Source organism: Xyrauchen texanus, chromosome 39 (genome assembly GCF_025860055.1).
Source record: "Xyrauchen texanus isolate HMW12.3.18 chromosome 39, RBS_HiC_50CHRs, whole genome shotgun sequence".
NCBI lineage: Eukaryota > Metazoa > Chordata > Actinopteri > Cypriniformes > Catostomidae > Xyrauchen > Xyrauchen texanus.
Genome location: NC_068314.1, coordinates 31,054,246 through 31,067,134, shown reverse-complemented (window position 1 = coordinate 31,067,134; position 12,889 = coordinate 31,054,246). Strand labels below are relative to the sequence as shown.

Below are 12,889 nucleotides of genomic sequence, written 5' to 3'. Positions count from 1 at the left end.
GTTGTTTTGAGAGATGCATTCTTATGAGTCAGTCTTAGAAGTCAGAGAAAAGAAGATTTATTTGCACATTTTAATTTAAATATACAAACATGGAGTATTTCTAGCCATGGGTAGGATGAACTCCTCTTAATAATCATCACATCAGCTGTCAGAGAAGGAAAAATTCATAGCCGATGTGAGAGAATCTGAAAGTTTGGTGCCAAGCTTATCTATGGAAAAAAAGAAAGAGGTGATGTTCTAAAGCACTGTTTCAAGTAGACCAACACACTGTGTTCATATTAAATTCGAGTGAAGGAAGTGTTTGCCTTCCTCAAAATGTGTGAATTTGTAATCCATGCAAAACAAACAGTTTAAAACCCCAATAAGATGCTATAAACTTGCACCGTGGTTTAAAGTAGAGATTAGGTCTTACCGGCTCTTTTTTGTTGCTTCTTTCTCTTTTTGTTGGCAGCCAGGAGTGCCTGTCCTTGCATGAGTGGGTCAACATCCACAATATCTTTTAAGTCCACTGGCTTTGGGCCTGCTGCTTCAACCGCACAACTGGATTTTGTCTTGGGAACTTTGAGCTCAACCGTCATTGGTCCAAACTTAATTGAATGAGAAAAATGGTATTAGAGTTTTGAAACCTACCATCAACAACAGCACACAAACTACCCTTTGTGGAATGACTACTGTAGGCGTAACTGTGGGTATAAAGAGCCATCTAAATGGCACTTTTCCACTGCACGTTACGGTTCGACTCGCCTCAACTCTACTCGCTTTAAATTTCTGAGCTTGCATTTCCATTGCAGTTTAGTGCCACCTCAACGTGGGTGGGATTATAGGCTGATCGTCATAGTTGCGCCGCCTCTATGCCATGACATCATCTTAAACATGACACAAACTGACCTTGCATGGTGATTTTACACAACTGTAACAGTTAAATTGGCCTGGTTGTTTTAGAAGCAAGATTCCAGTAGCTGGTCAACTAAATAAAGTGAAGCTTTCAAGCAGAATATAGAGTTAACGTAACAAAATGTACCATCCTCCATCGTGGCAGAGTCCAGGGCACTCTCCTTCCCAATTCTTGCCGGTTCAGATAGCATCCATTTGGTCGAACCACTTGCCACTTTTCCTTGAAGGTTCTGTAGTCACTTAAGTTTTTTTTTTTTTTACGTGTGCGGCCAACAGCTGATACACTTCCTGAGAGACTTTTTCATTTTGCTCATGTGGACCGTCTTCACCTCGTTTATTGACCATGGAGTGGTTTTCCGCACAGCCATTTCTTTTTTCACAATTCAAAATTCACGTGAAGAAATTATACTGTTATCGCTGTTGCTAACTTTAAAACTAGCGGGTTGATGTCACGTGTCTGAAATCCAGTGACGCAGGTAGTGACTATTCTCCCTGAGCAATCAGTGATCTGCAGGATTTTGACTTCACATTTAGTATCGGCTCGGCTCGCTTGGAACCTCGACCGAGGTGGTACTAAAAAAAAGGTACCAGGTACTATCTAGGGTTGCAACGGTATGAGATTTTCACTGTATGATAACCGTCTCAGAAAATATCACGGTATATGGTATTACACAATTAGTATTATCAGTGAAAATAGAAGTTTTATTAATTTATTTATTTTTGAGCAAACACATTATTATAATTGAAACTTGAAACCATTTATTGTATTTAAGTATGTGTAAAAACAAAAGTCTCCCTTTTGAAAATAAAATAAATAGAAAAAATAAGAAAGCTAACAGAATTATAATAAACAGAACTATAAACATGATAAAAAATATCATGTAACTATAACATGTTATTTAACTAAAGCATGTTAGTTTACATGTTATCGCAGCATGTTAAATTAACTACTAAATGAAAAATAACATCAGCTGTGTGAGCTTTTGAAGTAATGTCCTATGATTATTAACTGTTAACATATACTGTAGATGTGTGACAGTGAGGCCAGACTGCTCCTGTCTGTACCTTTAACTCAGTGGTTCTCAATTGGTTTTGCTTCAGGACAGATTTTACATTGGAAATCAAGTGTCGACCTGCCATAGATCAAGCATAACCTGTATTTAATGTATCCTGAGTTGCATTTCCTTTTATGCTGCATAGTTTTGTTCATGGTTTTCCAGTACAAGGACATGCATCAAGTGTCATTATTTATGTTGATGTCAACAACAAAATCTACAGGAAGTACTCTCCCTCCTTTTAAAAATTGAAGAGTATATTTACTTATATGAGCCCATTATTATCCCGTTTGTTACCTAATATTACATATTTATACACATATTACACAGAAGGAAAGGCTCCTCGTTACCATGGTTAGGTCAGTGTGCTAGTCTTAAATAATAGTAATAATAATAAATTAATGTATTTATGAAAAATAAATACTGGCTGAAACACATCTTGAAACTTTAACTACAACTGCCACTGTTGATATAAAATGAGGTCTAATAGATTCTACCTTTAGATTATTTCATATGAAACTATAACATTTTGACAAAATCCTGAAACAAATTTGTAAAGGTGATGGTGTGTGATTTTGTATTTATTTATTTTTTTGGCACATAGCACAGTGTTGCTCTTTTCCTCCTCATTGCTGTTTGGCATGTCAGGGCTGCTACTGTTTGAGAGGTTCGAATTGACAATCTCCGTAACACTTTAAACTAGAAAACTCTCTCTAGAATTGAAATTGGTCACATCAGTTTTGAAGTCTGTGCTCCACAATATCGAGGGAAGCCCAGTTGTTGAACGCACGCGCCAGAGAAAAGAGCAGATCATTAGCGCGAGCTCGTTACACTCGCGAAAGTGCAGATGAGAAGTCTTTAGCTGTTTGGGTGATAACCATTAAATCTGCCTCGGCAGTCCTACATAGTTGATCACTTGTGCGGCCACGGAAATATCTTCAATGGGAGAAGTTACCGTGGCATACTCAGTCCGAATAGACCAGTTGAGAAACACTGCTTTAACTCACACACTCATGTCAGACCCCCTCCCCTCGCTTCTCTCTGACATCTGCTGCATGTGTGTGTGTGTGGCGCAAGTTGACGAGTCTGACAGACAGTCGAGAAGGAAAGGAGATGCGCATGTGAGAATCTCCGTCCGGTTGCATTTTTTTCTCAATACCGTAGATAAGCAAATGTACATCGTATGATAACCGTCAATTTTCAAACCGTGAAACCGGTATACCGCTGCAACCCTAGTACTATCCACAGTGGAAAACCCCCAAAAGTGATCAGTTGAGTCGAGTGGTACCGTGCAGTGGAAAAGCCCCATAACTGACATACCTCTGGGTCATCATCTGCATCCATTGATTCAGCTGTCTCTTGATTGTCAGGTTCATCCATTCGTAGCTCTGCAGGTTCTTCTCCTTGATCCCCTTGAGTCATTCCAGATGTAGTCATGCAGAAGCCCATCTTTAAGTCAGATGTACTACACTCTAGATTGTAGAGAAAATAATATACCAAAGGTTGCTTATATATGTTAATATGCCTTGGGTGATTATCCATTTATAGTATAGACAAATTTACCAGCAAGCGCCTCCAGATTGCCCTTCTCCAACTCATCCCAGTCAAACGCTTTGCCCATCTCAGCTACAATCTCAGCACTGACATGCGTGGGTAGCATGTGTGTCTCCGGAGGATGTGTGAAGTAACTGATGCGACCCCTTTAACAGAGAAAGAGTTCAAACAGGAATTCCAAATGTACTTGCAATGCAGTCCAAAGACTCTGACCAGACAAACACGGTTAGTGTTTGCAAGGCAGCACATTTAGATTTGACTTCTTCTCCAGTGCATAATTCTGAGCCTAAAACAACAAGTCAATGTGATGCAGTGTTGGGGAGAAGTAAATGAAAAGAAGTGACGGCACTAACTTAAATAATGTTTTTAGTAGCATGACAGTAGTTCATCCATTTACACAATAGCGCAGCTTTTCCAGTAACAATCTTAATTTTACAAGGAGCAGCGTCACAAAACACTGACTTTGTCACTTTGTATTGCGAACACACAGTGCAGAGTAGTAGCAGATAACATTTGAATCTGGATTAGCTATTCAGTTTAAAAATGTGTGTACTTGTAATTAGATTACATTACTGTGGCAGGGTGGAGGGTGGGGCCGGGTTCTGATTATACACACCCGGCCCCTTATCAGGCTAATTAAACCTCCGAGAGGGATAAGGGCAGATGGCAGACGGTGGTGCGACGAGAGAGAGATAGTTTACGGACATGTCCGTCATGTGTGTATGTTTGTCTTTTGGTTTGTTATTCATTAAAATATTATTTATATTGTCAAGCCGGTTCTCGCCACCTCCTTTCCATTGACTCCTTTACAATTACATTTTAAAATACTCAAAAAGATTAGTTATTTCAATGGATTACATGAATGAATGAATTAATTAATTACGCAATGGCAGTAATTTGTTCCTAATTTATTAATCCCCCAAATTCTTCTCATTTTTTTAAATAATTTTTCATTGTAAATTAGCCTAATGTTCATTTATGGCACAATGGTAAAAACTATCCTACTTCAATGCATGTGACATCAAATGAACAAGAATTAGGTCAGAAGAAATCCGAAAGTAATCAAATGAGATTATCCATAAAATGTAATCCAATAGATTACTTTTCTGATTACAATTTTAGTCATGCAATTTGTAATCGGGACCAGATTACAATTCCGAAGTAATCTACCAAGCACCACAAACGCAGCGATGGAGCCAAGGAAGTGATCCAACGCACCCATCTAAACCATCCTCTCTCTCTCATGTAGCGCTGAGAACACTAAATAATTTAAGTGAATTGGTTCTTTCGGACAGTTCATGTAAATGAACCGATTAAAATAAAAGATTTTATTTTATTTAGCGTTGGATACTAGGATTCAGTTTAGTGAGTGGGTTCTGTTAGACGATTTATGTAAATTAACTAGTTCACAAATGATTCACTTGAGCCATTGTGCAGATTCAATGGGATGTTCTCTTTTCTTTATTGCTGATTTTATCAATTTATTCAGTCATATACAATAGGATGCTTTTTTGTTTATTAGTGTATATGAAGACGTACATTTGTCTAATTTAATGTTGTCACCCTTTTTAAACCGTAAGAAAATTAACCATGGTTTCACTATGGTAATATTGTAGTCAACAAGACTGTAGTAACCATGTTTTATTTGCATTTTCAATAGTAATATTGTAGTAATCGTGATGGGGTGTGATGACAGTGTGGATGCACTTTTCTCACGCATGACCCGGGTTCATCTCCGCCTTGTGTCTATCCTGATTCCTGTCTCCACTACTTATAATTAAAAAAAAATACTAATTAATATGAAAGTTGATTTCCTTGAAGTTGGCCAATAAGAAGGTCAGGAAGTTTAAAGAAAGGGTTGACAGTAATTTTGTAGTAACCATGTTTTTCTTTTTGGCAGAAACCATAGTTTTAATGCAATTAACCATGGTGTGACAACAGTCTTATAGTGTTTATTATAGTAACCATGCATTTTGTGGCTACTATGATTTTACAACAAAATACCATTGTGATACTGTGGTTACTGTAGTAAAACCATGGTTAATTTTTGTAAGGGAAGGTTAGGTTTAGGGGTTGTTGTAGGGTGTTTGTGGGACTCTAAACAAAGACAATAAACATACTGCAGTGATGCTCCAATATTGTATGTCAGTATTTAATTAGGGGTGAATTAGTATCTGCCACTATTTGCACTGATGTGCAAACAGCATCTAACACTTTTTGCATTTAGTGCAAAGATGATGCTTTTGGTAGCATCTATCGCTATTAGCTTCAATGCAATTAGCAACTACTTTATAGTAGATTGTCGTGTAGCTTACTGCTTTTATAAAAGAGTAGCTTGACTGCAGTGTAACTACTTCAAGTTATGAGTAGCTTTGGAAACTAGTTTTAAAGTAGCTTCCCCAAAACCGATGTGACGTTTAGGTCACCGGGACTATAAACTCACCCGGTCCAATCCATAAGAACACTCTTGGCAGCTTTGTCAGTGTCAGGCAGTCCTCCTTTCCTGAGCTTGCCTTGACGACGGGCAAGTATGGCTAGGAACTCATGTACTGTCTGGAAGTCTGGAATACCGTAGTTCTCCATTATCTATAAAATAACAACCAATAAACTTCAAGGGAATCATTTAATTTGCCATTTAATTACACTAAAACTACTTTACCACACGTTACCTGTTTTTTATTGCAGCGCCTCAAGATGGCTTCAACAGGTGGAATTGGGTCTACTAGCTGTTCGATCTTCACACAGTTCCGTAGGATCATGGCAGCGTCGCTGGTTGATGTTGCCATTACAATACCAGGGCAATCTAAAAGTTTGATGAGTTTGTCTAGATGGACTTCCTGTAAACACCTGGAAAAAAAAAACGGCTTGATTTGAGGGAAGGACAGCAGAAAATTTGAATGAAAGGATACAAATCTTTAAAAAATATAGGAAATATAAACAAAACTCTACACATACTTAGTAACTCCAGGTGTAGCTCCGACATTACAAGCACGAGCACGCTTCAAGCTGTTAATTAAACTGCTTTTCCCCACATTTGGAAAACCTGGAACAATCAAGCGGGGCAATGTGATTCCAGGTGCCTGTTGCAGTATAATAGTGACATTTTACCAAACCAAAAAACATAGCGGCCATTTCTCTACTGCTCAATGGTTTGAAAACTCACCAACCACTCCTACAGTTATAGCGGTTTTTATATCTTGGTTACGGCAGTAGTTTCCTAGTAGCTTCATTAAACAATCGGCCCCGACACATGCGCTGCTTCCAAGAAGCTCTTGTGTAGCCTGGGTCACAGGCACACGGCTGCGTTTCTGTGAATGACAGACAAGGCGACAGTACTAAAAATGAGGAAGGCTGTTGTAAAATTTGATTTGCTGAGGCCGATAAGAGGGACGAAACTCATGTCATGAGAGGAGAAAAAGGTGAGAAAGTCATAGCAGATGTTACAGGTGTATATTTGTTTGTTGCATTTAAAAGATCTCATGCATTGCATTTTTATTTTATTTTATAATGTTCACTGAGGTCCAATTATGTTAGTGAGATTTGTTCATCAAACACAGCACACATTGTAATTGTCCATTTTCTATCCTGTTTTTGGCCCTCTGATTAAAAAGCTCCATTTTCAGGTCATGTCCCCTTTTAAGACTTCAATGTAAACGCCCACTGCTACGATTGGGAAAACATTTAAAGTATTTTTTGTTAAAAAGTATTATAATGGGGCAAAGACTACCCTCGCTCACCTTTCTGTTGACTTCAGTCCATCTTTAACTCTCAAAAAAAAAATAAACTCTCTTGTATTAATAAAGGTGAGTATTGCCAATTTTCTTATGATAAGAAATGCACCATGACATATATTATGATTCAATAAGTCACATTATAATCTAGCTGCATTAAGCATGCGTGCTCTAGTAACGAGCATCCCCGTGGAAGTGTACATCAGCAGGGTGCAGTTTCAATCTCTCCCCCTTACATCGGGACACTTCACGCAACTCATAGAAGATGCGCTGACCACACAGAAAAATGCCAGATTAAGAGTTTGTAGTTATTTACATCAACTGCTTCCGTATTATTTGAACTTTAATCAATCTATAACGCACTAAATATAACTGCATTTAAGATGTAACGTCAGCAGAGCGGCAGCTCCACAACAAGAGGCGATGATGAGGTAGGTATTGACCCGTTTATGCAGAGGCAGACTTGTGCTGATGTATTCATCTCGATTACGTAATACAGACGAGGAAGTAGAAAAGGGGTCGTTTAGGAATAATGGTTTAAATAAACCTTTTTTTTTTTGGACTAACAAATAAGTTTTGAGTTCTGAAACTTACAGTATGTTTTTGTAGTACGATGGCCCCTTACATGCCAAAAAAAATCAAGGAAAATTTTATTTCTCACTGCATGACACCTTTAAAGCTTTTTTATGCTTTCAAGTGATTTTAATAAAGAAATTGTAGAACATTTTACCTAAATATTTGGGCAAAATAGCTTCAGTAAAGGACACTTCTGCTGAAAGGGAAGCAGTTTGCATCTGTGTGATAATAATATTTATCAAGACTGCATCGCTCACCAAATTCTTGTTCTGCTGCTGAGTGGAGGATTTGAAAGCCACAGTAGGAAACTCATTGCGAAGATACTTGATCCATTTTTCCACAATGTCCTTGGACACCAAATCTTGAGGCAGATAAAGTCATGTTTTACTGTCTGCTGCTAAATTAAGTTGTCAGAGAACATAAACTTTGGACAGGCAAAAAATGTACTACTTTCTTACCAATTTTATTCAGAACAAGTACAATTTTCTTGTTGGCTCCACTCTGTACAACAGCTTGTTCAACCTGCGGACAGCGACAGCCTAACGGGTCTCTCGCATCCAGAACCTCTAATATAACATCTGCTGCCTCTATTACCTGATATTTAAAGAAGCAAGAAGTAATAGTCTATTAAGAACTGATTATTAAAAGTTCCACATTTGAAAATTCAAGCCCAAGATGAAAAAGGTATCAAACATGTCAGTACAAGAAGCAGTACCTTTTTAAATTCTCTGCAGTACGCCTTTCTTGAGTTCTCAGTTTCAAAATTGACATGTTTCTCCAAGTTTTGCATTTGAAGTTCCTGCATCAATGGAAAAAACAATTAAACAGTTATTAAAATGGTTATTAAATGCCTCATCATTTACTCACCCTCATGCCATCCCAGATGTGAATGACTTTCTCTCGTGCAGGACACAAATTAAGATTTTTAGAAGAATATCTCAGCTCTGTAGGTCCATACAATGCAAGTGAATGGGTGCCAGAACTTTTGAATCTACAAAAAGTACATAAAAGTAATCAAAAAGACTGGCGTGGGTGAGAAACAGATCAATAATAAATCTACACTTTCACTTTACATTCAGCCACCTGCTGGCTGGGAAAGGTCAAAGGTGGAGATTTATAGTAAAAAAATATCTATTTATATGTTTCTCACACAAATCTATCATATTCGCTTCTGAGGGTATTGATTTAACCAATGGAGTCATATGGATTACTTTTATGCTGCCTTTATATGCTTTTTGGACCTTCTAGTTCTGGTCACCATTCACTTGCTTTGTGTGGACAAACAGAGCTACAGAGCAGAGAGAGACATTCTTCTAAAAATCTTTGTTTGTGTTCAGCAGAATAAAGAAAGTCATACACATCTGGGATGGCATGAGGTTGAGTAAATGATGAGAGAATTTTCATTTTTGGGTGAAGTTTCCCTTAAAGAAAATGTGTTTATTAAAGGTCCCCTGACATGAAATTTTCACTTTCTGAGGTTTTTTAACATTAATATTAGTTCCCCTAGCCTGTATTTGGTCCCCTCGTGTCTAGAAATTTCAGACGGTGTAAACAGAGTTTTGGCTATCTTTCTCTGCCTGTGGGAAAATGAGATCTCAGACGGGCTGATCTTGAATCTCCCCTGGATGACGTCATATGGGGGAAAGGTTACCTCCCCCTTCTCTGCTTTGCCCGCCCAGAGAATTCGAGCTAGGAAGTACGAACGCGCGCGATTTTAGTTTATCCTCGAGAGATATCATGGCGTGTGACCGTTCGAAGCACAAAAGTTGCTCAATAACTGAATGCACAAATGATCACAGAAGTCTTTTTTTACTTCCTTCATCCAATCCCCAGAAGGATCAATGGATAAATTTCATTTACTCTGGAAATGCACCGACACAACACACCAAATTTTTGTATGTCTGCGCCAAACATTTCACAGACGACTGTTTTCACAACATGGGTCAGTTCAGAGCTGGGCATGCTGAACGTCTGAAACTGAAGTCTGGATCAGTACCAACTCTCTTTGGCTCACCTACAAACCTCGGACAAGTAAAGTCAACTAATTATATATAATTGTGTTGCTTTACTATTTATGGTTACCTAGCTTGTTACACGTAGAATGTGGCTGTAACATTAGCTATGCAGCTAACAGCCGAGTTACTGTCGCTAATGTAAAGGTAGATAGCATCAGGTATATGTGTGAATACACACACTGTAACGCAAGTGTTGTACACTTCTTTGTTATTTGGATATCCGTTCTCCTGTTGGTGATATGTTTACAAAATTACAGACATTTCAGATCTCTGCGTACTAGAACATCTAACTTTAGGCACAAAAAACAGTTTTTTCCCCATGCTATCTGCACACACTTGGCTAATGAATCTCATTCTGATACTGATTCAAACTGAAACGCTTGAACGACTGCGTGTCTAAGTGCCATTGCAATATATCCAATGTAAACATGCATGGTACCGTTGCGCAAGCTGGTCAAGACCACACCCACACTACACCTTGCCCCGCCTTTCTCCTCCTCATTAGCATTTAAAACTACAGACACCGAAACGGCACGTCTGAAGGAAAGCTCATTATGGGTTGGCTTGTAGTGGCTATAATTCTGTACCAAGGCTGAATTTTGTAAAAGAGATTTCAGATACAGTACTAGGGACCACTAAGGCCTATATCAAAGTCTACAAAAAGAAGCATGTCAGGGGACCTTTAAAAAAAAAATTCTAGAGTTGGCATGGACAACAAACCCTCTGTTCAAAGTCTCTCTGCCGTCGCTGAATGTCTTTCTGGAAACTGTCCAGACTTCTCCTTTTCATCATCTCTTTCTCTCTTGACAACTTCTGTCTCTCCATTTGCTCCTCCATCTAGAGCAAATGTATTACAGTAGTGTTGACAAATCTCACATTAACATGGACGCTGATACACTACAAGTCAAAAGTCTGGACACATGACTGCTTTTTCTGTTTTTCATTATCTTAAAAAATGCTTATGCTTAAATGTTTGAAATTAGTTTTGTAGTTTTCTAGAGACTGTTGTGCGTGAAAATCCCAGGAGATCATCAGTTACTGAAATACTCAAACCGGCTCATCTGGCACCAACAATCATCCATGCAATAATCTAATCAGCCAATCGAGTGGCAGCGGTGCACAGAATCATATAGATTCGGGTCAGGAGCTTCAATTAATGTTCACATCAACCATCAGAATGGGGAAAAAATATGATCTCAGTGATTTGGACTATGGCGTGTTTGTTGGTGCCAGATGGGCTGGATTGACTATTTCTGTAACCTTTTTTTGTTTTTTTACACCCCCAAGTGGCCCTCTATGGGTCTCCGGACCCAAGTTTGACAGCCGCTAATCTATACAAAGAAAGGCTATGTTGAAGAAGTTAAATATAACATTTCAAATGTAACAAATTTGGTTACTACATAGTTCCCATTGTCATTTCATTATTTGACTAACTTTTCATAATTTTATTAACATTCAATCTAAAATGTGGGTATGATAGGTAAGAAATATGTGTCCAACTTTTGACTGGTTGTGCTTGCAACCATTCAAACATTTAGTAAAACATTGTTATTCACAGATATGCAGCAGATTTATCAAATCTATCTCTCTCACCCTCTGTTTTCTGAGCTCAGCTTGTCTCAGACTGTGTTCCTTGAAGTTGTGCACATTAGGCAAGCCAGGATCCTTCCTCCCTGCTTGAGACTGCTGCCCATCCCAGGGCTTCAGAGACGAAAAAAAAAACACAGATAACAGCCAATGACTTCACAGACTGGTTAAATAAATAGAGCCTCGTTGCAACATTTAAATTGCATAACACAGAGCACTAATACAACATAGATAGATAGATATATATAGATAGATAGATAGATAGATAGATAGAATAAAAAATTATTTAGCAGGGTCATCATGCAAATATAATTCAAACATGTATAATCAAATTTCTATCATTTTTTGTTTTTATATTTTAAGGATTTACAATCTTAAGAAATATTTTTTATTTTTTAAATATAGTTACTAATGCTTATTATTAATGTAATTACATTAAAAAATATAACTTTGCCTCAAAAATAAAAATGATATTTCTTAAAATCTGACAGTGACCATTTTCTATTTTAATCAAGTTGGCCTTTCGGCTGAACTACGCACCTTTTTACCGCAAAACCCCAGGCGTTTCGCTCGTTTTTGTTCTGTAACAGTGCAAACGTAATTAAATAAGAATGACAATTAATTCAGCAGAACTTCATAATAATGTACATGTGAAACAAAGTCAGAATTCATACTCACTTGCTTTGGACATAACTGCACGTGTGTCTCCTAATATGAAGCTGGCATCCAATGTTTCAAAATAAAAGTCTCTCACGGAAGCTGCGGCAGCTTCAAGTTAGTTATGTGGCCTGGAATCCATTGTCAGTAGCAGTTCTGAAGATATAAGGGTCATTCTTGGTTTTCAGTAATACTGCTTAATAATAATTTTAAAGTGATTCTTGACTAAAATAAAATGTTGAAAGTCAATTATAATAAATTAAAATAATTAATGCATTAAAACAATCTTTATAATAAAAGAATGTCTTCATTCTATCTTATACCATGCATTTTGTCATGTCCCTGTGGCACTTCACTGAATTTATTCCTAGAAAATAATTAATAAAATATGCACATTGTCAAAATATTTTGTCATTAATGCAAACATTTTGTGTAACATTTATCCTTTGCTGAGAAAGATATTTTACAAAATAAAATAAAAATAATAACACGATATATATATATATATATATATATATATATATATATATATATATATATATATATATATATATATATATATATATATATATCTGCGATGGACTGGCGACCTGTCCAGGGTGTCCCCCGCCTTTCGCCCAATGTTAGCTGGGATAGGCTCCAGCCCCCGCGACCCTGTACACAGGATAAGCGGTTGACGATGGATGGATGGATGGATATATATATATATATATATATGTATATATATATATATAAACAAAGCTATAAAGGTTTGTTCCTCAGTCTGAACTCAACCCTGTCACATACACTATTTTCAGCCCATCTGATTCCACCTATAGGT

General features: G+C 37.5%; 1 protein-coding gene across 1 annotated transcript; it reads right to left on the bottom strand.

The window, feature by feature from the left end:
- Nucleotides 1–46: 46 nt before the first annotated feature.
- gnl3l (guanine nucleotide binding protein-like 3 (nucleolar)-like) lies at nucleotides 47–12,130 on the bottom strand. The gene is made up of 15 exons (XM_052111710.1): nucleotides 12,091–12,130; nucleotides 11,953–11,993; nucleotides 11,419–11,526; nucleotides 10,546–10,662; nucleotides 8,526–8,609; nucleotides 8,269–8,404; nucleotides 8,068–8,171; nucleotides 6,667–6,811; nucleotides 6,459–6,546; nucleotides 6,173–6,350; nucleotides 5,947–6,089; nucleotides 3,513–3,649; nucleotides 3,270–3,421; nucleotides 413–587; nucleotides 47–209 (listed from the first exon to the last, which is right to left on the bottom strand). The coding sequence occupies exons 1-15, from the start codon at nucleotides 12,101–12,103 to the stop codon at nucleotides 142–144; spliced, it is 1,689 nt and encodes a 562-aa protein (XP_051967670.1). The 5' UTR covers nucleotides 12,104–12,130; the 3' UTR covers nucleotides 47–141.
- Between the last annotated feature and the right edge of the window lie 759 nt (nucleotides 12,131–12,889).